At 41.0% G+C, this 27,150-nt stretch overlaps 1 protein-coding gene across 2 annotated transcripts in view; it reads right to left on the reverse strand.

Moving 5' to 3' along the window:
* nalcn (sodium leak channel, non-selective) overlaps positions 1-27,150 on the reverse strand; it is a 253,655-nt gene that overhangs the window by 146,281 nt on the left and 80,224 nt on the right. For both annotated transcript variants that reach the window (XM_020472572.2, XM_031805863.1), the window contains one exon: positions 3,697-3,828. In XM_020472572.2, the coding sequence (XP_020328161.1) occupies positions 3,697-3,828 (132 nt within the window). The remainder of the gene's footprint in view (positions 1-3,696; positions 3,829-27,150) is intronic.

Raw genomic sequence — 27,150 nt, forward strand, 5'->3', positions numbered from 1 at the left:
TCACCCGATTGTGTAATCAGTATGGCCGGTCGGCCAGCTCTAGGAAGAGTTTTGGTGATTCCTAATATTCTTCCATTTAAGAATGACGGAGGCTACTGTGTTCTTCGGGACCTTCAATGCTGCAGAAATGTTTTGGTACCCTTCCCCACATCTGTGCCTCGACACAATTCTGTATGGGAGTACTACATACAATTCCTTCGACTTCATGTCTTGGTTTATGCTCTTACCTGCACTGTCAACAGTGGGACCTTATATAGGCAGGTGTGTGCCTTTCCAAATCATGTCCAATCAATTGAATTTCCCACAGGTAGACTCCAATCAAGTTGTAGAAACATCTCAAGGATGATCAATGGAAACAGGATGCACCTGAGCTCAATTCCCGAATCTAATAGAAAAGGGTCAGAATACTTACGTGAATAAGGTATCTGTATTTTATTTGGATTGCATTTGCAAACTTTAAAAAAAATCTGTTTTCACTTTCTCATTATGGGCTATTGTGTGTAGTTTGATGAGGAAAAGTGTTTATTTAATTAATGTTAGAATAAGGCTGTAACGTAACAAAATGTGGAAAAAGTGAAGGGTCTGAAAACCTTCAAAATGAACTGTTTATTTCAAATGCAGACCATGGCTAAGGGAAACACTGGCGGGCATCTTTTTTAAAATTAATTACATTTATTTCCCCCTGGAAAAATTAGGCTACAGCAGTGGCTACAATTCATCATCATGTCAAAGTATTATGACCACTGGACATGTAGCCAGATGCCTGCCTCATCGATAAGCGAGGAAGATATTTTGGAATCCTCAAATGTGGTGAGTATAATGGCTTGGATAGCTTTTAGCCTGGTCGGAGTGGAGGAGAGTGGAGGAGAGTGAGTGGAGGAGAGTGAAGGAGAGTGGATCAAGTCATGAAAGCAACAAAGTGAGGTAATTTGTGCGGGTGATCAGATTGAATGGTGTATCCATCAAATCAGCTAAATTGTATACAGAAGCAACATCTCAAGACATCAGTCAGGAAGTTAAAGCTTGGTCGCAAAAGGGTCTTCCAAATGGACAATGACCCCAAGCATACTTCCAAAGTTGTGGCAAAAATGGCTTAAGGACAACAAAGTCAAAGTATTGGAGTGGCCATCACAAAGCCCTGACCTCAATCCCATAGAAAATATGTGGGCAGAACTGAAAAAGCATGTGCGAGCGAGGCCTACAAACCTGACTCAGTTAAACCAGCTCTGTCAGGAGGAATGGTCCAAAATTCACCCAATTTATTGTGGGAAGCTTGTAGAAGGCTACCCGAAACGTTTTACCCAAGTTAAACAATTTAAAGGCTATGCTACCAAATACTAATTGAGTGTATGTAATATTCTGACCCACTAGGAATGTAATGAAATAAATAAAAGCTGAAATAAATCATTTTGTCAACAATTATTCTGACATTTCACATTCTTAAAATAAAGTGGTGATCCTAACTGACCGGGACTAAGACTGGGAATTTTTACTAGGATTAAATGTCAGGAATTGTGAAAAACAGAGTTTAAATGTATTTGGCTACGGTGTATGTAAACTTCTGACTTCAACTGTAACTTATGATTCGTTTTCTGTCAGCACAACCTGCTATTTAGACTGGTTTATGAAATGAGTTTGGCTGTGGATGTGTTCCGTGTGATGCTTGGATGATCAAGTTCATTTATCTTTCACAATAAAAGGTCAAATTGAGGAATGAAGGTGAAGATCTTTATTTCCCATCAGTACAAAACATTATTTAGATGCTTTTCAGACTGTTATAGGCCAATTTCTTTATGTCTACAGTATTCTCTTGGGTATGCAATCTGGTTTCTGCTCAGGTTATGATGTCTCACTGAAACCTTAAAGGTCCTCAATGGTGTCATCATTGGCCTTGATTATAAGCAATGTTGTGCTGTTTATGGACTTGGCCAAAGCTTTGGATACGGTAAACAATTCTGTTCTTGTCAGCCGGCAAAGGAGTATTGGTGTTTTTTGGCCTGGTTTGCTAACTACCTCTCTCAAAGAGTCCAGTGTATAAAGTTAGAAAATCTACTTTGTCATCCACTGCCTGTCACCAATGGAATATCCCAAGGCTCGATAGTAGGCCCCACACTCTTCTCAATTTACATCACGAACATAGCTCAGGCAATAGGAAGCTCTCTCATCCATTTATATGCAGATGATAGTCTAATATTCAGCTGGCCCCTCCCCGGATATTGTGTCAAATGCTCTACAACAAAGCAAAACTCCTCATAGGACACATCACTGCACTCTATACTCTTCTGTAAACTGGTCATCTATGTATACACGTTGCAAGACCCACTGGTTGATGCTTATTTAGAAAACCCTCTTAGGCCTCATTCCACCTTATCTGAGAAATCTACTGCAGCCCTCATCCTCCACATACAACACCCATTCTGCCAGTCACATTCTGTTAAAGGTCCCCAAAGCACACACATCCCTGGGTTGCTCCTCTTTTCAGTTCGCTGCAGCTAGCGACTGGAACGAGCTGCAACAAAAACTCAAACTGGACAGGTTTATCTAAATCTATTCATTCAAATACTCAATCATGGACACTCTTAATGACAGTTGTGGCTACTTTGCTTGATGTATTGTTGTCTCTAACTTCTTGCTCTAGAAGGCTAGCATCCTGGAGTCGCCTCATCACTGTTGACGTTGAGACTGGTGTTTTGCGGGAATTATTTAATGAAGCTGCCAGTGGAGGACTTGTGAGGCGTCTGTTTCTCCAACTAGACACTCTAATGAACTTGTCCTCTTGCTCAGTTGTGCACTGGGACCTCCCACTCCTCTTTCTAATCTGGTTAGAGACAGTTTGCGCTGTTCTGTGAAGGGAGATCTTCAGTTTCTTGGCAATTTCCCGCATGGAATAGCCTTCATTTCTCAGAACAAGAATAGACAGACGAGTTTCAGAAGAATGTGCTTTGTTTCTGGCCATTTTGAGCCTGTAATCGAACCCACAAATGCTGATGCTCCAGATACTCAACTAGTCTAAAGAAGGCCAGTTTTATTGCTTATTTAATCCGAACAACAGTTTTCAGCTGTGCTAACATAATTGCAAAAGGGTTTTCTAATGATCAATTAGCCTTTTAAAATTATAAACTTGGATTAGCTAACACAACGTGCCATTGATTGGTTGCTGATAATGGGCCTCTGTACGCCTATGTAGGTAATCCATAAAACATCTGCCTTTTATAGTTACAATAGTCATTTACAATATTAATGTCTACATTGTCTTTCTGATCAACTTGATGTTATTTTAATGACATTTCTAAGTGACCCCAAACTTTTGATAGTTTATATGTGTATTTCTTTTTTCTTTTTTATCCCAATCCTTTTGCCTTTTGGTAGGCCGTCAATAAGAATTTGTTCTTAACTAGTTAAATAAAGGTTCAATTAAATTAAATGAATAAAAAACAATGCTATTTAGATGCGTTTGTGCATCATATGTAGACGTTCTGTTGCTACTGTTCAAATAACATATTTATGATGGTACGATGCTGTGACCACTCAACATTACACAGATCACAAATATCTTATCATAAGAGTTATGAGGTCAATGTTAGGGTTAGGGAAAATAGGATTTTGAATCAATATCAAGTGAAACAAGGATAGTAAAACATACAGTATGGTGTTTGTGTGTATTGTACAGTATGTTTGTGTGTTCTGATCCCTTACCTCAGCCAGGTAGAACTCGTCATAGTGCCTTTGGTGGTTCTCGCCCTTGTAGTAGTTGCTAGCGGCAACGATTACGTCTACGGCAACCATAGTCAGAATGAACATGTGGAAGATAGAGGAGCGCATCAGTTGCTGCGGAAACAGAGAAATTCATTTAGAATTCATGTAGAATAAGGACATATTGACATCTATTCTATAACAAACACACCCATCCAGATACCCACGTCCACATATGAGAGGTTCCTCGGGCTGACCTAAATGACAGTACACTTCTTTTGACCGGAGCCTTACGTTTATGTCTTTTCAGTTTTGCTCAAAAAACACTTTGGTCTGGACAAACAGTATGAGTCTTGCTACAATATACACTGAACATAAATATACATGCAACATGTAAAGTGTTGGTCCCATGTTTCATGAGCTAATACAAAAGATCCCAGAAATGTCCCATAGCTCTAAAACATTGTGCACAAATGTGTTTACATCTCAGTTGGTGGGCATTTATCATTTGCCAAGATAATCCATCCACCTAACAGGTGTGGCATCAATAAGCTGATTAAACCGCATGATCATTACACAGGTGCACCTTGTGCTGGGGACAATCAAAAGCCACTCTAAAACGTGCAGTTGTGTCACATGCCACAAGTTTTGAGGAAGAGTGAAATTGGCATGCAGACTGCAGGAATGTCCACCAGAGCTGTTGCCAGATATTTGAATGTTAATTTCTCTACCATAAGACAAATGTTGGTTTAGAGAATTTGTCATTACGTCCAACCGCTCTCCCAAACGCAGACCACATGTAACCACGCCAGCCCAAGACCTCCACATTTGGCTTCTTCATCTGTGGGATTATCTGTCACCGGCCACACGGACAGCTGATGAAACTGTGGGTTTGCACAAACTAAGAATTTCTGCACAAACTGTCAGAAACCGTCTCATGGAAGCTCATCTGGGCACTCGTTGTCCCGTAACCGACTTCAGTGGGCAAATGCTCACCTTCAATGGTCAATGGCATGCTGGAGAAGTGTGCTCTTCACAGATAAATCCCAGTTTCAACTGTACCAGAAATATGTCAGACAGCGTGTACGGCGTCGTGTGGGCGACAGGTTTGCTGAAGTCAACGTTGTGAACAGAATTTTAGCTGCCAGCCATGTTTGCCTTTCTATTCCGGAAACATCATGTACAAAAATATTTTAAGATCAGCAACAAAAAAAAACACACATATAATAGCAGAATTTGCTCAGGAGTAAAATGTCCTCTATACATTCCAGCAACATTTTCTCAGATGGTGAAAATGTCACAGAGTAAAAGTAAAATCAGCCATTACCTCCTTAGTGGATACAAATAAAATGAATTACCTTCAGTAAGACTTCTGCTCTAAGAGTTAAAAAAAAAATGTTGTAGAGAAAAAATAGTTTAAATTTAAAACTCTAAATAACATAATTTGCTTCTTTATGCCACAGTAACACATTTACTTGTGAAAGACCTTAAGCTAGGGTATGATGGTATAAATGGATGCAAAAACAATGAATTGATTTTCACAATTGCCAATACAATCAAAAGGATTTGATCAACCCAAATTATACATTTATTCTAATTGTAAAAGCTAAATACGACCTCCCATCATTCTGAGGTAATGATTCATGAGCAAACCATTAAACAAGACAAATGATGTGCCTGGCTGGTGGGGATTTAAATATCCTCTCGTCTCAGTTATAGCAAGATGGAGAATGAGAGAAATTAAGAGAGAAATGGGGGTGAGAGAAAAAGAGATATGTAGACATGGAGAGAAGGGGGATATTCAGAGACATAAAAGAGAGAGGAGGGAGAGAGGCAGAGACATGAAAGAGGGAGGAGAGAGAGGAGAGAGAGGTAGAGAGAGAGAGGGAAGAAGAGACATGAGCTTGAGCCTGTAGGACAGTGGTTCTTATTGGAAATGGCAACAGGCAAACATGGCTGGCAGCTAAACTTCAGGGGATGAAAAGCAATCAGGACTATTTCATTAGATAGAGAGAGAGGGGGAGAAGAAGAGAGAGAAAGGGGGAGAGGGAAAGAGGAATTAAGAGAGAGAGAGAGGTACAGCAAAATCACTATGTATTCAGACATAATAAACAAAATGGAGAGAGGTAAGTCCCTGTTTTATTTCTTCCAGGAGCAGCTACAGTATTGAATGTCTAGTACAAGCAGCATGGCCAAATTCAACCAAAATTGTCACACGCAAAAAAATCTGTCCCTGTATCATTAAAACAAATGTAGCGAGTACAAGCTCTGCCCTAACCAAACAGGGGGTTTTGATTTCAGATTATATTATTCATGCAAGACATGTGTGTTCTTTTCTAACACCGAAACAATATTATTTGTCTGTGGGCCCAGTTTAACCACCGTGCTGAATTGAATTCCCTACTGTCAGAGGGGAGTATCAGATTGTGCAGCTTGGGAGGAATAAGACCAAGTATGGAAGACTGTCTGTAGAAGATGGATAGATGAAAAGAAAGTGAGACATACACAGTCCCTTCAGAAAGTATTCACACCTCTTGTCTGTTGTGTTTAAGCCTGAGTTTAAAATTGATTAAATGTAGATTGTTTGATTGTCAGTGGCATTTACACAATACCCCATAATGTCAAAGTGGAATTATGTTTTTTGAAAAGTTTACAAATTAATAAAAATGAAAAGCTGAAATGTCTTGAGTCCATAAGTATTCAACCCCTTTGTTATGGCAAGTCTAAATACATTCAGCGGTTAAAATATGTATAACAACCACATAATAAGTTGCATGGACTCAATAATAGCATTTAACATAATAGTTGAGTGACTACCTCATCTATGTACCTCACACATACAATTATAATGTAAAGTCCCTCAGTCAAGAAGTGAATTTCAAACACAAATTCAACCACAAAGACCAAGGAGGTTTTCCGATGCCTCGCAAAGAAGCGAGGCATTTGACCCTATTGGTAGATGGGTAAAAATACAAAAAACAGACATTGAATATCTGAATACAAGTTATTTATTACAGTTTGGATGGTGTATCAATTAACACAGTCACTGCAAAGATACAGGAGTCCTTCCTAACTCAGTTGCCGGAGAGAAAGGAAGCCGCACAGGGATTTCCCCATGAGGCCAATGGTGACTTTAAAACAGTTACAGAGGTTAAAAGCTGTGATAGAAGAAAACTGTGGAAGAATCAAAAACATTGTAGTTACTCCACAATACTAACCTAATCATGCATTCTGTTTGCAACAAGGCACTAAAGTAATAGTGCAGAACATTTGGCAAGGCAACTAATTGTTTGTCCGGAACACAAAGTGTTACACAAAGTGTTATGTTTGGGGCAAATCCAATACATCACATTATGGAGTACCACTCTCCATATGCTTGGTTTTCACTTTTTATTTCACCTTTATTTAACCACATAGGTCAGTTGAGAACAAGTTCTCATTTACAACTGCAACCTGGCCAAGATAAAGCAAAGCGGTGCGACAAAAACAACACAGAGTTACACATGGGATAAACAAACATACAGTCAATAACACAATAGAAAAATATGTATACAGTGTGTGCAAAATGAAGTAAGGACAATAGTGGCGAAGTCATTATAATTTAGCAATTAACACTGGAGTGATATATGTGGACATGAGGATGTGCAAGTAGAAATACTGGTTTACAAAAGAGCAGAAAAACCAAAACAAATATGGGGATGAGGTAGGTAGTTGGATGGGCTACTTACAGATTTGACACACTGAACTTGATCTGAAAAGTAGTTAGTGAACCAGGCAAGGCAGTTATTAGAGAAACCAAGGCTGTTGAGTCTGCTGAAAAGAATACGGTGATTGACAGAGTCGAAAACCTTGGCCAGGTCGATGAAGATGGCTGCACAGTACTGTCTTTTATCGATGGCAGTTATGATATCGTTTAGGACTTTGAGCGTGGCTGAGGTGCACCTGTGACCAGCTCGGAAACCAGATTGCATAGTGGAGAAGCTACAGTGGGATTCGAAATGGTCGGTGATCTGTTTGTTCACTTGGCTTCTGAAGACATTAGAAAGGCAGGGTAGGATTATTATAGGTCTGTAAACAGTTTGGGTCTAGAGTGTCTCCCCCATTGAAGAGTGGGATGACTGTGGCCGCTTTCCAATCTTTAGGAATCTCAAAAGAGAGGTTGATCATTTTAGTAAGAGAGGGTCCGGATTGTCTAGCCCAGTTGATTTGTAGGGATCCAGATTTTGCAGCTCTTACAGAACATCAGCTGTCTGGATTTGGGTGATGGAGAAGGGGGGGGGGGGGGACTTGTAATCATTAAGGACTAGGGAGTTTTTCAGGATAAAAAGAAACAGGATGGAGCTAAGCATAGGCAAAATCCTAGAGAAAAACCTGGTTCATTCTGCTTTCCGCAAGACACTGGGAGATTAATTCACCTTTCAGCAGGACAATAACCTAAAACACAAGGGCAAATATACACTGGAGTTGCTTACCAAGAAGACAATGAATGGTCCTGCGTGGCCGAGTTGCAACTTTGACCTAAATCTGCTTGAAAATCTATAGGATGACTTGAAAATGGTTGTCTAGCAATGATCAACAACTCATTTCAGTATGAAGAATTCTTAAAAGAATAATGGGCAAATATTGTACAACTGCAGGTGTGAAAAGGTCTTCGAGACTTACCCAGAAAAACTCACCGCTGTAATAGCTGCCATAGGTGATTCTAACATGTATTGACTCAAGGGTTTGAATACTTATGTAAATTCAATATTTCTGTTCCATTTTCAATAAATTACCGAAAATGTCTCAAAGCATGTTTTCAACCTGTCATTATGGGGTATTGTGTGTATAGTGCAGACTTTTTGGACTGCTGAATACTTGGATTGTGTATTTCTTTAGGTATTTTTCTGTTGTCCTTGAAGCAACTGCTTTCTATCACTCTCGATTGCGGATTCTTCTGTCTCTTTAAACAGCCATAAACAACACAGATGGACAAGTAGGTGAGCAACTGATTATGGTCATTTTAAGTTAATTACCAAGTTAACTGGAATAAACAATGCATTTTATTGGAATCCATACAACATCGCACAGGTCGGGCTTGATCTGATTTATCTCTAGACTAGAGAATCTGAGAAATGTGTGCATTGAACTCACAGAAGAAATACACAATACAGATGAAGTTGGAAGTTGGAAGTTTACATACACTTAGGTTGGAGACATCAAAAGTAGTTTTTCAACCACTCCAAAAATTTCTTGTTAACAAACTATGGTTTTGGCAAGTCGGTTAGGGCATCTACTTTGTGCATGACACAAGTAATTTTTCCAACAATTGTTTACAGACAGATTATTTCACTGTGTCACAATTCACTGTGTCACAATTCCAGCGGGTCAGAAGTTTACATACACTAAGTTGACTGTGCCTTTAAACAGCTTGGAAAATTCCAGAAAATTATGTCATGGCTTTAGAAGCTGATGAGCTAATTGACATCATTTTAATCAATTGGAGGTCTACCTGTGGATGTATTCCAAGGCCTACCTTCAAACTCAGTGCCTCTTTGCTTGGCATCATGGGAAAATCAAAAGAAATCAGCCAAGACCTAAGAAAAAAAAATGTAGACCTCCACAAGTCTGGATCATCCTTGGGAGCAATTTCCAAACGCTTGAAGGTACCACGTTCATCTGTACAAACAATAGTATGCAAGTATAAACACCATGGGAACACGCAGCCGTCATACCGCTCAGGAAGGTGACGCGCTCTGTCTCCTAGAGATGAACGTACTTTGGTGAGAAAAGTGCAAATCAATCCCAGAACAACAGCAAAGGACCTTGTGAAGATGCCGGAGGAAATAGTTGCAAAAGTATCTATATCCATAGTAAAACGAGTCCTATACCGACATAACCTGAAAGGCCGCTGAGCAAGGAAGAAGCCACTACTCCAAAACTGCCATACAAAGCCATTGTGCTTTGTGCTTTTTGGAGAAATGTTCTCTGGTCTGATGAAACAAAAATAGAACTGTTTGGCCATAATGGCTTGCAAGCCAAAGAACACCATCCCAACCGTGAAGCACGGTTGTTGTGGGGATGCTTTGCTGCAGGAGGGACTGGTGCACTTCACAAAATAGATGGCATCATGAAGGAGGGAAAATTACGTGGATATAATGAAGCAACATCTCAAGACATCAGTCAGGAAGTTAAATCTTGGTCAAAAATGGGTCTTCCAAATGGACAATGACCCCAAGCATACTTCCAAAGTTGTGGCAAAACGGCTTAAGGATAACAAAGTCAAGGTATTGGAGCGGTTATCACAAAAGCCCTGACCTCAATCCTATAGAAAATTTGTGGGCAGAACTGAAAAAGTGTGTGAGAGCAAGGAGGCCTACAACTTGACTCAATTACACCAGCTATGTCAGAAGGAATGGTCAAAAATTCACCCAAATTATTGTGGGAAGCTTGTGGAAGACTACCCAAAACGTTTACCCAAGTTAAACAATTTAAAGGCAATGCTACCAAATACTAATTGAGTGTATGTAAACTTCTGACCATCTCTCTACTATTATTCAGACATTTCACATTCTTAAAATAAAGTGGTGATCCTAACTGACATAAGACAGGGAATTTTTACGAGGATTAAATGTCAGGAATTGTGAAAAACAGAGTTTAAATGTATTTAGCTAAGGTGTATGTAAACTTCCGACTTCAACTGTATATGGAATTCAAATAATTGAACCAACATCGGTCAATTGGTTGTTAAAAAAACGAAAATAACTGACATTTTGGTTAAACGCTCAGCACTAATTGTAACTCTATACTCCAGTAAATGTCAAGCTCAAATGCAGATCCTTATTATATCAATAAAGTAAGAAGGGTAAGGAAATTAGACCACAAATCCTATGGTTCCCATAGTTAAATATATATAAAATATGTATAATCCAGTGTTTCTTTCGCAAAGGTCAAACTTCTCTGGCTAGTTAGTATACATTCATGTAAACACCCTCAGTTGTGTTACTTGGTAAGAGGTTGGCAGGCATGGTCAAGAAAGCGGACATATGGGTCTCGACTCAGGTGGTGTGTTGCTCAACATCCCGAAATGCCCAGTCTGGTTTGTTCTCAATCCAGCAGCTCCCTGTGTCCATCTTCAGTGTGATGTGAAGCATCTCCTGGTAGTTCTTCAGGAAATTACTTATCTCTAGCATGGTCTTGCACAGCTGGTTTTCCAGGTGGGAAATGATGTCCTCTAGCACGCCAATGTTTTCCAGATGGGCATTCTCCATGTTCTCCAACTGCATCTCCATGGCAGCGTTCTGGGAGCGTTCACCTGTTGTGATCTCCTCCTTCATGTTCTTCATCTGGTCCTCCTTCTTGCCAGAGACGTCCTTGAGCTTCTCAAAGTTGCCCTTGTACCACTTCTCCTCCTCCTGGACGTTACGGGCCATGGCAGCTTTGATCTCCATTCATGTTTGGGACAGGTAGGCAGCCAGGGCGTGTCTGATTCCAGCTTGGCAGACACCTTGGAGTCCTTCTTGAGACACCTCCTTATCATGGAGCTTCTTGAGGGACTGGATCTCGGCCACCAGCTGCTCTACGCGCCTCTCCAGGTCGGGCCTCTGCAGCGTGGCGTCGTCCACGTTCTAACGGAACTTCCTCAGGATCATCTCTGCCTTGTCCCGCAGAGACAGCTCCTCCTCCAGTTTTGTCCTCCACACCTCCACCTCCTCCTCCTCCTCAATGTAGCTCCTCTCAATGTCCACTGCCCCATTCTCCTGGGTTAGCGCCTCAATCAAATCAAATCAAATTTATTTATATAGCCCTTCGTACATCAGCTGATATCTCAAAGTGCTGTACAGAAACCCAGCCTAAAACCCCAAACAGCAAGCAATGCAGGTGTAGAAGCAATCAGATCCCATATTTCCTTGAGTTTGAGCTTGTACTCTTCCCCAATGCCGCTGGGGCACCCCTAGTGGATGCACTTCACATCATCCAGTTCCGCCTGCAGTTGGGCATTCCTCTGCTCCAATGTCTGAACCTGAAGCCAGCAAAGTGCACGTTCAGCTCGGAGCAGGAACCATTACCTCTCATGTTTGCAGTGTGGAGGACAATTGTTGTAGGATCTGGAGGTTTGGTTGCTGTAGGATCTGGTTCAAACGTAGAATCTGTTTGCTTGTGTGTTGAGAATAGTTCCACCACCGAGGAAGGCGTGTTTCCCTTTGCTGGTCAACCTTGCGCTCTCATATCACCAGGGGGATAGCGTGGGGTCTGAAATTATTGACACCATTGATAAAGATGCGCAATAATGACTTTATAAAATAAATCATTCAAATACAGAGCTGTATTGTATACCAAAAAAAAAGGAAATTATACTATTTTAAACTAATACAATTTCTCAGGTAAATATTTTTTTAAACAAAAAAGGTAAGGTTGACAATTACATTCACACCCCTAAAGATTGTTCTAAATAAAGTCAAAAGTTTAGTTTTTGGTCCCATATTCCAAGCATGCAATTACTACATCACATCTTTATTTCAGATTATTTCGTGCCCAATAAAAATTCACGGTAAATAATGTAGTGTCATTTTGGAGTCACTTTTATCGTGAATAATAGAATATGTTTCTAAACACATCTATATTCATGTTGATGCTACCATGACTATGGATACTCCTGAATGAATTGTGACTAATGATGAGAGAGACATTTACAGAGGGTCAAAGATCATACCCCCAAGACATGCTAGCCTCGCCTATTATTGGTAATGGTGATGCCATGGGGGTATGATCTTCATGATATGACACACAGACAGACACGAGAGATAGAGAGAAGGAAGGAAAGAGAGATGGACAGCTCTGTAGCTCCGGAAGGATGAGGAAAAAGTGGAAAGGTTGTCTGTTGATCTTCGTCTCCTGGCACCTATACGGCTATATCAAATCATGCAGGGTTTGCCACGCAAGCACACGAACACAAACAGTAGTTGGGATTGAACGTGACAACGCAGTTTGACATTTCCAGCTTTCAGACGCTCTCCCCCCACGGATGTTTGGGCTGAAGGGGAGTGTGTGTGTGTGTGTGTGTGTGTGTGTGTGTGTGTGTGTGTGTGTGTGTGTGTGTGTGTGTGTGTGTGCGAGTGTAAGTCTTACACTATTAACTGAGGGAGTGAAGGCTATATTTTTACCTCTGTAAATCAGTCTGCCGGTCTCCCAAACGTTCTCTCACACACACACACACACAGCCTCTACTACCTCTGTCTGCCTGCTCCCCTGCCTTCACCAGTCACCCACCCTGGATAGAAGAGCTCTATTGTCTATCCCCCTATCTTTATTTCATCTAAAAAAAGACATACAGAAACACTGTCATACACCTGAGGTGACATGGCCTACTTTGAGAAGCCGTAAGTGTCTGTGTGTGTGTGTTCACATTGGTGTGTCTGGTAAAGCTGGGCAATATGGGAGCGGGATGTCAAAATGAATTTAACAGCCCCCGTTGTGAGACATGATAGCTCTTTCACTCTGTTTGATGCTATCTATTTTGCTTCCCCACATGTTGGAGGGTTGCTTATTAGTGCCACTTCTCATGAGTCTTTGAAACGTCAGGTGTACGCCCACACCGACGCCCACACCCATACACAGCTTCTCGTGCCTTGGCAACATCATGTGCTAAGGCTGACACACAATTAGTGTATGTTTTGGCAGGAAGTCTGGAAAAATGTCACTTTTCAGCCTCGAATCAAACAGCAAAGGAGGACGGCTCCTTAAGACATCTCACATGTAGCCTCGAGCATCTTCACAGCACAATATTTACTTTCAAATCAATGGAACAATTCTAGTGATCCTAGTGAGTTGCCCTTAAGCCCTTAGAAATCAATTGGAAAAAGCAGTGAACTTAACCAATATCAAATACAAAACTGCTACACGACAAAATGTCAATAGTAATGATTGTATAGATTAGATATGCAGATATTTCTGTACAAGTAGATAAAAGGCACCATCTTCATATACACTGAACAAAAATATGAGTGCAACATGTAAACTGTTGGTCCCATGTTTCAGGAGCTGAAATAAAAGATCCCAGAAATGTTCCATACACAACAAAAATGTGCATTTGTCACACAACACAATCAAATCGTATTTGTCATATGCGCCGAATACAACAGCTGTAGTAGACCTCAGTGAAACGCTTACTTACAAGCCCTTAACCAACAACGCAGTTTTATGAAAAATGTGTTAAGTAAAAACTAAGAAATCAAAGTAACAAATAATTATAGAGCAGCAGTAAAATAACAATAGCGAGGCTATATACAGGGGGTACCGGTACAGAGTCAATGTGCGGGGGCACCGGTGAGTCAATGCCACAGATGTCTCAGGTTTTGAGATGTCTCAAGTTTTGAGGGAGCGTGCAATTGGCATGCTGACTGCAGGATTGTTCACCAGAACGGTTGCCAGAGAATTAAATGTTAATTTCTCTACCATAAGCCACCTCCAACGTTGTTTTAGAGAATTTGGCAGTACTTCCAACTGGCCTCACAACTGTAGACCACGTGTAACCACGCCAGCCCAGGACCTCCACATCCAGCTTCTTCACCTGCGGAATATTCTGACATCAGCCACCCGGACAGCTGATAAAACTGTGGGTTTGCATAACCTAAATATTTCTGTACAAACTGTCAGAAACCGTCTCATAGAAGCTCATCTGCATGCTCGTCGTCCTCATCAGGATCTTAACCTGACAGCAGTTCAGCATCGTAATCGCCTTCAGTGGGCAAATGCTCACCTTCGATGGCCACTGGCACAATGGAGAAGTGTGCTCTTCATGATTGAATCCCGGTTTCAACTGTACCGGCAGATGTCAGACAGCGTGTATGTGTGGGCGAATGGTTTTCTGATGTCAACATTGTGAATAATGTGCCCCATGGAGTGGTGGGGGTCATGGTATGGGCAGGCATAAGCTACAGACAATGAATACAATTGCATTTTATTGATGGCAATTTGAATGCAGTGACGAGATCCTGAGGCCCATTGTCGTGCCATTCATCTGCCACCATCACCAGTTCCTGCAATATCCAGCAACTTCGCACAGACATTGAAGAGGAGTGGGACAACATTCCACAGGCCACAATCAACAGCCTGATCAACTCTGAGTGAAGTCGCACTGCATGAGGCAAATGGTGGTCACACCAGATACGGACTGGTTTTCAGATCCACAACCCTAACTTTTTTTAAAACTTCTTTGGGATATGGGGCAGCATTTTCACTTTGGATGAATAGCATTCCCAGAGTGGACTGCCTCCTACTCAGTCCCAGATGTTAATGTATGCATATTACTATTAGTATTGGACAGAAAACACTGAAGTTTCTAAAACTGTTTAAATTATGTTTGTGAGTATAACAGAACTCATATGGCAGGCAAAAACCTGAGAAGAAAATCCAAACAGGAAGTGGGAAATCTGAGGTTTGTAGTTTTTGAACTCACCCCTATTGAATACACAGTGGGATATTAGTTATGTTGCACTTCCTAAGGCTTCTACTAGATGTCAGCCATCTTTAGAACGTTGTTTCGGGCTTCTCATGTGATGTGGGACCGTATGGGAGCTCTTTGAGTCAGTGGTCTGCCTACAGCCTTGTTCTCAGTCACGCGCTTTCACTTGAGAGGTAGCTGTCGTTCCATTGCTTTTCAACAGACAATGGAATTCTCCGGTAGGAACATTATTGAATATTTATGATAAAAACATCCTAAAGATTGATTGTATACTTAGTTTGACAAGTTTCTTCGACCTGTAATATAACTTTTTGAAAGTTTCGTCCGAATGGACCAGATCGTGCATTTGGATTTGTTTACCAAGCGCCCTAAGAAAATAAGCTATTGGACATAAATGGACATAAATGATGGACATTATCGAACAAAACAAGCATTTATTGTGGAACTGCGATTCCTGGGAGTGCATTCTGATGAAGATCATCAAAGGTAAGTGAATATTTCTAATGCCATTTATGAATAATGTTGACTACCCAACATGGCGGATATTTCTCTGGCTGGTTTGGGCTCTGAGCGCCGTTCTCAGATTATGCTTTTTCCGTAAAAATTATTTTTTTTTAAATCTGACACAGCGGTTGCATGAAGGAGAAGTGTATCTATATTTCCATGTCTAAAAATGGTATTATCATCAACATTTATAATGAGTATTTCTGTGAATTCATTTGCCTCTCTGCAATATCACTGCATGTTTTGGAACTACTGAACGTAACACGCAAAACATACATGTATTGTGTAACATGAAGTCCTATGAGTGTCATCTGATGAAGATCATCAAAGGTTAGTGATTCATTATATCTCTAGTTGTGCTTTTTGTGACTCCTCTCTTTGGCTGGAAAAATGGCTGGGTTTTTCTGTGAGTTGGTGGTGACCTAACAATCGTTTGTGGAGCTTTCGCTGTAAAGCATTTTTTAAATCAGACACCATTAATCAGAATTCTATGGTGCCTAATACTTGTATGTTTGAGAAATTAGATTTATGAGATTTCTGTTGATTTGTATTTGGGGCCCTACAATTTCCTTGGCTGTTGACAAGGGCCAACAGATGCATATCTGTATCCCCAGTCATGTGATGTCCACAGGTTATGGCCAAATGAATTTATTTCAATTGACTGACTTCCTTATATGAACTGTAACTCAGTAAAACCTTTGAATTTGTTGCATGTTGCATTAATATTTTTGTTCTGTGTAATATGTGAATAATATTATTTCATCAGGCCTGAGTTACATATGATTCCTCTTTTAATACAGGTTAGCCTAGTAATTCTCAGGTCAACCAAGAATAATCCCCTTGTCTTGCGACAGGTGGTGTAACTCCCACGTGAAGCGAATCCCTCAAATGACAGTGCAGAGGTAGTTGTGGTGTTTGATGGAAGACTACGGAAGACGCCAGCAGCATGCTCAACAAAATGTTGTCCCGGTCTCAAAGTGTTGAGCCCAAACACAAACTTGTTCATCCCTGGCACATTTTTTTGGCTAGCGCCCACATTGCCTTTGTTGCTTATAATAACTTTGGATACGTGTGCGTTCCTATCAAAGTAAGTGCCTTATTACGTTATCCTTATAGTTTCTGTATAGTTTGTTCTCATTTCTGTAGCATACCATATGTATGTATGGTGCATAATGTATGCAGTTTTATTCACGTTTTCAAGTACAGGTGACAAATCATGCATTCCAATTTTTACATACAGTTGAAGTTGGGAAGATTACAAACACTTAGGTTGGAGTCATTAAAACTCGTATTTCAACCAATCCAAAAATGTCCTGTTAACAAACTATAGTTTTGGCAAGTCGGTTAGGACATCTACTTAGTGCATGACACAAGTGATTATTCCAACAACTGTTTACAATATTTCACTTATAATACAGCGTGCAACAATTCCAGTGAGTCAGAAGTTCACATACACTAAGTTGACTGTGCCTTTAAACAGCTTGGAAAATTCCAGAAAATGATGTCATGGCTTTAGAAGCTTCTGATAGGCTAATTGGCTAAATTTGAGTCAATTAGAGGTGTACTTGTGGATGTATCTCAAGGCCTACCTTCAAACTCAGTGGCTCTTTGCTTGACATCATGGGAAAAATCTAAAGAAATCACCCAAGACCCCAGGAAAGAAATTGTAGACCTCCACAAGTCTGGTTCAACCTTGGGAGAAATTTCCAAATGCCTGAAGGTACCACCGTCATCTGTACCAACAATAGTATGCAAGTATAAACGCCATGGGAACACGCAGCCGTCATACCGCTCAGGAAGGAGACGCGTTCTGTCTCCTAGAGATTAACGTAATTTGGTGCGAAAAGTGGAAATCAATCCCAGAACAACAGCAAATGACCTTGTGGAGGAAACAGGTACAAAAGTATCTATATCCAAAGTAAAATGAGTCGTATATCGATATAACCTGAAATGCCGCTCAGCAAGTAAGAAGCCACTGCTCCAAAACCGCCATAAAAAAGCCATGTGACGGATTGCAACTGCACATTGGAGACAAAGATCGTACTTTTTGGAGAAATGTCCTCTGGTCTGATGAAACAAAAATAGAACTGTTTGGCCATAATGACCATCGTTATGTTTGGAGGAAAAAGGGGGAGACTTGCAAGCCAAAGAACACCATCCCAACCGTGAAGCAAGAGGGTGGCCGCATCATGCTGTGGGGATGCTTTGCTGCAGTAGGGACTGGTGCACTTCACAAAATAGATGGCTAAATGAGGAAGAAAGATTACGTGGATATATTGAAGCAACATCTCAAGACATCAGTCAGGGTCACAAATGGGTCATCCAAATGGACCAAATGGACAATGAGTATGTCCAAGCATACTTCCAAAGTTCTGGCAAAATAGCTTAAGGACAACAAAGTCAAGGTATTCGAGTGGCCATCACAAAACCCTGACCTCAATCCTATAGAAAATGTGTGGGCAGAACTGAAAAAGCATGTGCGAGCAAGGAGGCCTACAAACCTGACTCAGTTGAACCAGCTCTGTCAGGCGAAATGGGCCAAAATTCACCCAACTTATTGTGGGAAGCTTGTGGAAGGCTACCCAAAATGTTTGACCCAAGTTAAACAATGTAAAGGCAATGCCACCAAATACTAATTGAGTGTATGTAAACTTCTGACCCACTGGGAACGTGATGAAAGAAATAAAAGCTGAAATAAATATTATCTCTACTATTATTCTGACATTGCACATTCTTAAAATAAAGTGGTGATCCTAACTGACCTAAGACAGGGAATTAAATGTCAGGAAACACTGAGTTGGCTAAGGTGAATGTAAACTTCCGACTTCAACTGTAGATTGCAATGGACACATATGATGAGTGTAAAAAAATGTTTTTTAAGGTTGTACTGATTATGATGAGCTAATGCTCAGCTCATTACAAGCTATGTGTGGTGCCACATTTGTTGACATCATGCAATGCATTCTGGTTGCCACCTGTCAAACCAAAGATGTTATAACAAAATGAGGTGAAGGGATGGTTCACTCGTCTTTCGAGTAAACTTCCAGAAGTGTATGATGGAAGTGAATGATGGTAGAAGACACACCCCCCTACAACATGCATACTATCCAACTCATCTTGTAACCTATAGCGATGAGCACAAACTACCCATTGTCTGATTACCTTTTTTAAATGTAAGTGTTTTACTCAATTATTGTGATCACTGGTGAGGTCACCCATGATGTGATGAATTGTAAATAGTAATTAGCCAATTCATATGATGGTTTCGGTCAGCCGTGAGACAGCTAAACATGACAGCTTGTGTTATGTCACTCACATTCACTAACCTAGCTTTCATTTTCTGGTTTGGGTGAGAATTGTGTTATACTGTCGCTACTTCTGTGAATGTCTGAACATTGAATCCAAAAATAAACTGCTCACATTGAGGACATACCGTTGTGAATACTGTTTATGCAAAATGTTTCTGTGAAAAAACAGTGTGGCCAGCTCAAACGCTGACTCTTGTGTCAACTGTAACCTGATGTTCTAAATAAGTGTTCTAATCACACCGGTTGGAGCGTACGCTGCAGGGACCACTGTAGAATGATCTCACCTGTGTGCTTGTACGTGTTAATATGAAACAGACAAACAGAAACTGCCCATTTTAAAAACGAGTTGGTGCAAAAAGATTACGATGAAAGTAATGGCCTTTCCCCTTCAGAATATCTACCCATCCCCATTATAGAACATAGTCTACCCCCATTCTAGAATGCAATGCCATTCTAGAAGAGGAACAGCTAGATTTCCGATGGTGCCGTAATGCAAGTTCCCCCACCAATGCAAAGCAGCAACAGAAAGACATACAGACCATGGTGGCATCTTTTCCTGCTGCTTCTGCTAGCTCAGACTGACAAAAAGGAAAACTGGCACACTAGATGGAACAAATTGGCACTCTAGACTGGCACATTGAATAGCTAGGCCTACTGTACATTACTGGAACGCAGCATGTGGGAGAGATATCACACAGGAAATGTTACCAACAGCCGAGGTGCCACAGTGTAGCCAAGTGTGGTGCCACAGTGTAGCCAAGGTGGCACAGTGTAGGTGCCACAGTGTAGCCAATACACAGTGTGTATGTGGGAGAGAGAGAGAGAGAGAGAGAGAGAGAGAGTGTGTGTGTGTGTGTGTGTGTCTGTATGATTGAATGGAGTTCACTCACTGCATCCGTTTATGCAGTATTGCAGAACACCTTGATCTGGATGGGAAGGTTGACCTACCTACAACAATTTGCAAAGTTTTTAACATCTTTAAACAACATTCACAAGCTAGCCTCATCGGATGATTACTTCAAGAATGAGCTTTGCACATAATTCACATTCAGATCACCTTGAACAGGCTGCTGGTAACCTGTTGTGCAGGTCTAATTATTTTTTTTATTTTTTTTACCTTTATTTAACTAAGCAAGTCAGTTAAGAACAAATTCTTATTTTCAATGACGGCCTAGGAACAGTGGGTTAACTGCCTGTTCAGGGGCAGAACGACAGATTTGTACCTTGTCAGCTCGGGGATTTGAACTTGCAACCTTTCAGTTACTATTCCAATGCTCTAACCACTAGGCTACCCTGCCGTCTTACTTAGTGTGTCTGACAGTGGAAAAGATTAGGCATCAGAGAAAAGGGTAGAGACAGAGACAGAGAGACAGAGACAGAGACAGAGACAGAGACAGAGAGAGAGAGAGAGAGAGAGAGAGAGAGAGAGAGACAGAGACAGAGACAGAGACAGAGACAGAGACAGAGACAGAGACAGAGACAGAGACAGAGACAGAGAGAGAGAGAGAGAGAGAGAGAGAGAGAGAGACAGAGACAGAGACAGAGACAGAGACAGAGACAGAGAGAGAGAGAGAGAGAGAGAGAGAGAGAGAGAGAGAGAGAGAGAGAGAGAGAGAGAGAGAGAGAGTGTGTGTCTCTGTATGATTGCTAATGAGGGGGGGTAATAGAGCTGGAACCAGGATGGGTTAGGGGTCAGTGTTGCAGGCGGAACAGACTGTACTGAATCAATAACCCCTGGGGCTGGGTTATCCATAGTAGTGTACTTATTATTTACGGGGCAGGGTCAGGGGGATGGGGGCTGAGGCTGAAGACTGAGGCTTATGGGCAAGGGAATGGGGGCCAGGGCTCTAGACTGGGGTCTGGGGGTGGTGAGTGTTAGGGCAGCCTCACCTCGACACGTATTGGAACACTGGTTCAGAATCCACAGAAGAAACCGTTTGGAGTTCCCATCTTTGTTTCACATTGCAAATGTAGGACAACTGTCTGTCAGTCTGTCTGTCAGTCAGTCCCACATTTTATCCTTAACATTTGTTAGGTATACAGAGATTCATAAACTTAAGCCTCTATCAACGTCTCTGGGTTAAATGTAGAAGAGACATTTCAGTTGAATACATTCAGTTGGATAACTGACTAGGTATCCACCTTTCCCTTTCCCAATCCTCTCTTACTCTCACACTCATCTCTTACTCACCCCCTCCCCCTCCCCTACATCTCTCTCTCACTCACCCTCCCTCTCCAACCACCCTCTCTGTGCAGACTGTCATAGTTATGCCAAACTGTCATAGTTATGTAATTATGGTTTGGGAAAAAGCCAGGGGCTAATTAGCATGTACGAGGCCTGTGGAGAGAGAGACAGGAGACCCCATTAACCTCTTGTACCTCATCTCCACTAGGAGAATCGCTGCTGTTATCAACATCACATTTACATAACAACAATGTGTTGTAGGAATAGTGCTCGGAATTTGTCCTGACTGCATGGCCTTACCAGGACCCTAGAAACCACAAACTAAATATTTATCCTGGTCAGGCCATGTGGTCAGGTAAAATCTCCTGCCCCTAAATGTACAGTGCCTTCAGAAAATATTCACACCCTTTCACTTTTTTACACCTTTTGTTGTGTTACAGCCTGAAATTAAATGTTTGTCACTGGCCACAGACAATAATCCATACATTTAAAGTGGAATTAGATGTTTCTAAATTTGTACAAATTAATTTAAAACGAAAAACTGAAATGTCTTGAGTCAATAAATATTCAACCCCTTTGTTATGGCTAGCCTAAATAAGTTCAGGAGTAAACATGTGCTTAACAAGTCACATAATATGTTGCATGGACTCTCTCTGTGTGCAATAATAGAGTTTAACATGATTTTTGAATGACAACCTTATCTCAGTAACACACATACAACATCATCTGTGCGGTCCCTCAGTTGAGCAGTGAATTTCAACCACAAAGACCAGGGAGGTTTTCCCATGCCTCGCAAAGAAGATCACCTATTGGTAGAAGAAAGCAGACACTGAATATCCCTTTGATCATGGTGAAGTTAATAATTACACTGTGGACGGTGTATCAATACACCCAGTCACTACAAAGATACAGGCGTCCTTCCTAACTCAGTTTCCGGAGGGAAAGGAAGCCGGTCAGGGATATCACAAAGGAGGCCAACGGTGACTTTAAAACAGTTACAGAGTTTAATGGCTGTGATAGAAGAAAACTGAGAATGGATCAGCCACATTGTAGTTACTCCTCAATACTAACCTAAACATGCACCCTGTAAGGCAACACATCACTAAATTAATACTGCAAACAAATTGGCAAAGCAATTCACTTTTTGTCCTGAACACAGTGTTATGTTTGGGGCAAATCCAATACAACACAATGCTGAATACCACTCTCCATATTTCAAGCACAGTGGTGGCTACATCATGTTATGGGTATGCTTGTAATCGTTAAGGACTGGGGAGTCTTTCAGGATGAAAAAAAATTATGGAATTGAGCTAAGCACAGGCAAAATCCTAGAGGAAAACATTGTATAACTTATTTGGGCTTAGAGGCAGTATGTTGACGTCTGAATGACCAGCAAGTAGTAAACTACCTGTAAACTACCTGTTACTCAGGCCCAGAAGCTAGGATATGCATATAATTGGTATAATTGGGTAGAAAACACTGTAGTTTCCAAAACTGTTAAAATAATGTCTGTGAGTATAACAGAACTGATATGGCAGGCAAACACCTGAGGAAAATCCATCCAGGAAGTGGGATTTTTTGATGTGGGTGGTCTTCAATAGAATGCCTATTAAGTATTTAATGGATTAGGACCCAGATTGCAGTTCCTATGGCTTCCACTAGATGTCAACAGTCGTTAGACACTGTTTCAGACTTGTTTTCTGAAAAATGAAGAAGACTGAGACCTTTCTGTCAGGGGACTGGGGAAGCATGCAGTGCTGGTTTGCGCGTGTGACTGTGTGCATGCCCGTCATTGTTATTCCTTTCTTTTGAATACGCAATTGTCCGGTTGAAATATTATCGATTATATAGACAATTGACAACCTGAGGATTAATTATAAACATCGTTTGACATGTTTCGACAAACTTTACCGGTACTATTAGGATGTATTTGTCTGCATGTTTTGACTGCCTTTGAACCAGTGTATTACTGAACAAAACGCGCCAACAAAACAGAGTTTTTGGGATATAAAGAGGGACTTTAATCGAACAAAACAAACATTTATTGTGTAGCTGGGACTCTTGTGACTGCAACCATATTAAGATCTTCAAAAGGTAAGTGATTAATTTTATCGCTATTTCTGAATTTCGTGACTCCTCTACTTAGTAGGAAAATGTTTGTATGCTTTTGTAAGCGGGGCACTGTCTTCAGATAATCGCATGGTATGCTTTCACCGTAAAGCCTTTTTGAAATCTGACAAAACGGCTGGATTAACAAGAATTTAATCTTAAACCGATGTATAACACTTGTATTTTTATGAATGTTTATTATGACTATTTCTGTATTTTGAATTTGGCGCTCTGCAATTTCACTGGATGTTGTCGAGGTGGGTCGCTAGCGGCACGCCTGCGCCAGACAGGATAACCTAAAGCACAAGGCCAAATCTACATTGGGGTTGCTTACCAAGAAGACAGTGAATGTTCCCGAAGTGGTTGCAAGATGGCGTCGACAGAAGTGGCAGCTCTGCTTCTAGCTCCTAAGCAACTTTGCAGTATTTAGTTTTTTTGTGTTATTTCTTATAGTTCTTTTGTCTTATTACATACAGCCATAAAAAACGTTTGGATATCAGAGCGGCGGTAACTCACCAACCAGCAATATGACCAGGAACACAACTTTGCCGAATTGGATCCTTTGCTCGTACTCCCCAGGGCAATTTAACTTATCTCAGAGGCTGCCCAAAGACACCGCAGGCGGAGAAGAGGTATTCGGAGTGGACTTCTAGTTCGACTCAGGAGGTGTGCACACCATCTACCGCTTCTGAGCATATTTCTCGCTAAAGTTCAGTCTCTGGACAATAAAGTAGAAGAGCTCAGGGTGAGGATCTCCTACCAGAGAGACACATCAGGAAATGTAACATACTCTGTTTCACTGAATCATGGCCCTCTCGGGATATACTGTCCCCGTCCATACAGCGCGCTGTGTTCTCAATACATCGCGCAGACAGGAATAAAGAACTCTCTGGGAAGAAGGACGGTGGTGTATGTTTCATCATTAACTACATATGGTCTGATTGTGATAACATACAGAAACTCAAGTCCTTTTGTTCACCCGACCTATAATATCTCACAATCAAATGCCGACCGCATTACCTTCCAAGAAAATTCTCTGTGGTCATAATCACAGCCTTGTATATTCCACCTCAAGCCAATACCACAATGGCCCTCACGGACCTACACTGGACTTCATGCAAACTGGAAACCACAAATCCTGAGGCCGCATTTATTGTAGATGGGGAAATTAACAAAGCAAATTTGAGGAAAACGCTACCGATGTTATATCCACAGATTTACCAGAGTATGTACTACAGTCAAACACTTGACCACTGCTACTCCCCCTTTCAAAATGTCTACAAGACCCTCCCCCGCCCTCCCTTCAGCAAATCAGATCACAACTCCATTTTGCTCCTCCATTACTATAGACAGAAAGTCAAACAGGAAGCACCCGTATTGAGGTTTATTCAAAGCTGGTCTAACCAATCGGAATTCATGCTTCAAGATTGTTTTGACCCCGCAGACTGGGATATGTTCCGGGTAGCCTCTGAGAATTACATTAACGTACAGTGCCTTGCGAAAGTATTCTGCCCCCTTGAACTTTGCGACCTTTTGCCACATTTCAGGCTTCAAACATAAAGATATAAAACTGTATTTTTTTGTGAAGAATCAACAACAAGTGGGACACAATCATGAAGTGGAACGACATTTATTGGATATTTCAAACTTTTTTAACAAATCAAAAACTGTTAAACAATTTAATGGTTAATGCTACCAAATACTCATTGGTAGCATTTTGACCCACTGGCAATGTGATGAAAGAAATAAAAGCTGAAATAAATCATTCTCTCTATTATTATTCTTACATTTCACATTCTTAAAATAAAGTGGTGATGCTAACTGACCTAAAACAGGGAATGTTTACTTGGATTAAACGTCAGGAATTGTGAAAAACTGAGTTTAAATGTATTTGGCTAAGGTGTATGTAAACTTCTGACTTCAACTGTATGTACATACTGTATTCTATTCTACTGTATTTTATTCAATGTCACCCCGACATTGCTCATCCTAATATTTATATATTTGTGTATTGTTAGATATCACTGCACTCTCAGAGCTAGGAACACAACCATTCCACTACAACCGCAATAAAATCTTCTAAATATGTGTATGTGACCAATAACAAGTTACTGTTTTGACTTAAATCGACTTGAAAATCTATGGCAAGACCTGAAAATGGTTATGGCTGTCTTGCAATGATCAACAACCAATTTGACAGAGATTTAATAATTATGGGCAAATGTTGCACAATCCAGATGTGAAAAGCTCTTAAGAGACTTACCCAGAAAGACTCACAGCTGTAATCGCTGCAAAAAGGGCTTCTACAAAGTATTGACTCAGGGGTGTGAATACTTATGTAATTAGATAAATAGAAATAGGCAAGTTACAACGTAATTGTCAATACATTTGCCACATTTTCTAAAAACATGTTTTCAATTTGTCATTATGGGATATGGTGTATAGATGGGTATGAAACATTTTGAATTCAGACTGTAACAACTAAATGTGGAATAAATCATGGGGTATGAATACTTTTTGATGACACAGTATTCTCACAGTGTGTGGTTATTTTGACAAACAAGAAATATTCACAACACCTACAACCCAAAACAACAAACTGTTTTGAGTAGTAAAGTCGGTTAGACAGATCCCCTCTACAGCTTCATGTCAGATTAGGAGTTGTACAGGGCAAGTTCACACTTCTTGGGGGCTCATCCGGGATCTTATGTACATTGGCATCAATGGCAACCAATCCCATCACTGAGATGATACATGTCATGGCTATTTCTGTTCCAAGCTATTTCTGTAGCAGTCAGCACCTCATCAGGGAACTCTACAGTGTCCTGATCTGGTTCCAGAATGAGCAGGTGTTTTAACAATTACCTGCTGCATCGCAATGTACCAATAGTCAGACGGAAAGACGGACACGCGTAGAGACAGATAGATGGACGGACGGACAGTGAGATTGACTGTCTCTCTGTCTACCTGTCAATCACACATGGATCGACCAAAAAACAAACAGACAAAAAAGGCATACAGACAGAGAGAGAGAGAGAGAGAGAGAGAGTGAGAGAAGGAAGAATGGACAGACTGACAGGCATGCATGCACATGTACAAGCAGGAAAACAGACAGACTGACACACAAATGCAGACTGACAGAAAAGACAGACAGTGCAGGTAGAGCCCACCTGCCAGCCCTAGAATGTTCTAATCGTATGATGACCAATTACTCTAAAGGCTGCCAGAGCGGAAAACAACACCACACTTCACTTCCCCCGCAAACATACAGAGACAGCATAGCCCAGAGATTGAACTGCACTGTCTGCCTGTCAACTCTCCACAATTTTTGTCTGAAAGCAACGGGTGTGATTGCTCTTCAGATGCCAGGTAATTATGCCCGCCCACAAATGGCAGTCTTACACTGAGAATTTCCCGAAATAGTGATGTCGATCCACGTGTGATTGACTATCTCTCCATCTGTCTGTCAATCAAATCTAAGTTTATTTGTCACGTGCCACGAATACAACAGGTGTAGACTTTACAGTGAAATGCTTATTTACAGGCTCTAACCAACAGTGCAAAAAATTTATTAGGTGAACAATAGGTAAGTAAATAAAATAAAAAACTGAAAAAAAGACAGTGAAAAATAACAGTAGCGAGGCTATAGACAGCAGCGAGGACACAATAGTAGCGAGGCTATATACAGCAGCGAGGATATAACAGTAGCGAGGCTATATACAGCAGCGAGGACATAACAGTAGCGAGGCTATATACAGCAGCGAGGACACAATAGTAGCGAGGCTATATACAGCAGCGAGGACATAACAGTAGCGAGGCTATATACAGCAGCGAGGATCTAACAGTAGCGAGGCTATATACAGCAGCGAGGACATAACAGTAGCGAGGCTATATACAGCAGCGAGGAC

Source organism: Oncorhynchus kisutch, linkage group LG26 (genome assembly GCF_002021735.2).
Source record: "Oncorhynchus kisutch isolate 150728-3 linkage group LG26, Okis_V2, whole genome shotgun sequence".
Taxonomy (NCBI): Eukaryota; Metazoa; Chordata; class Actinopteri; order Salmoniformes; family Salmonidae; genus Oncorhynchus; species Oncorhynchus kisutch.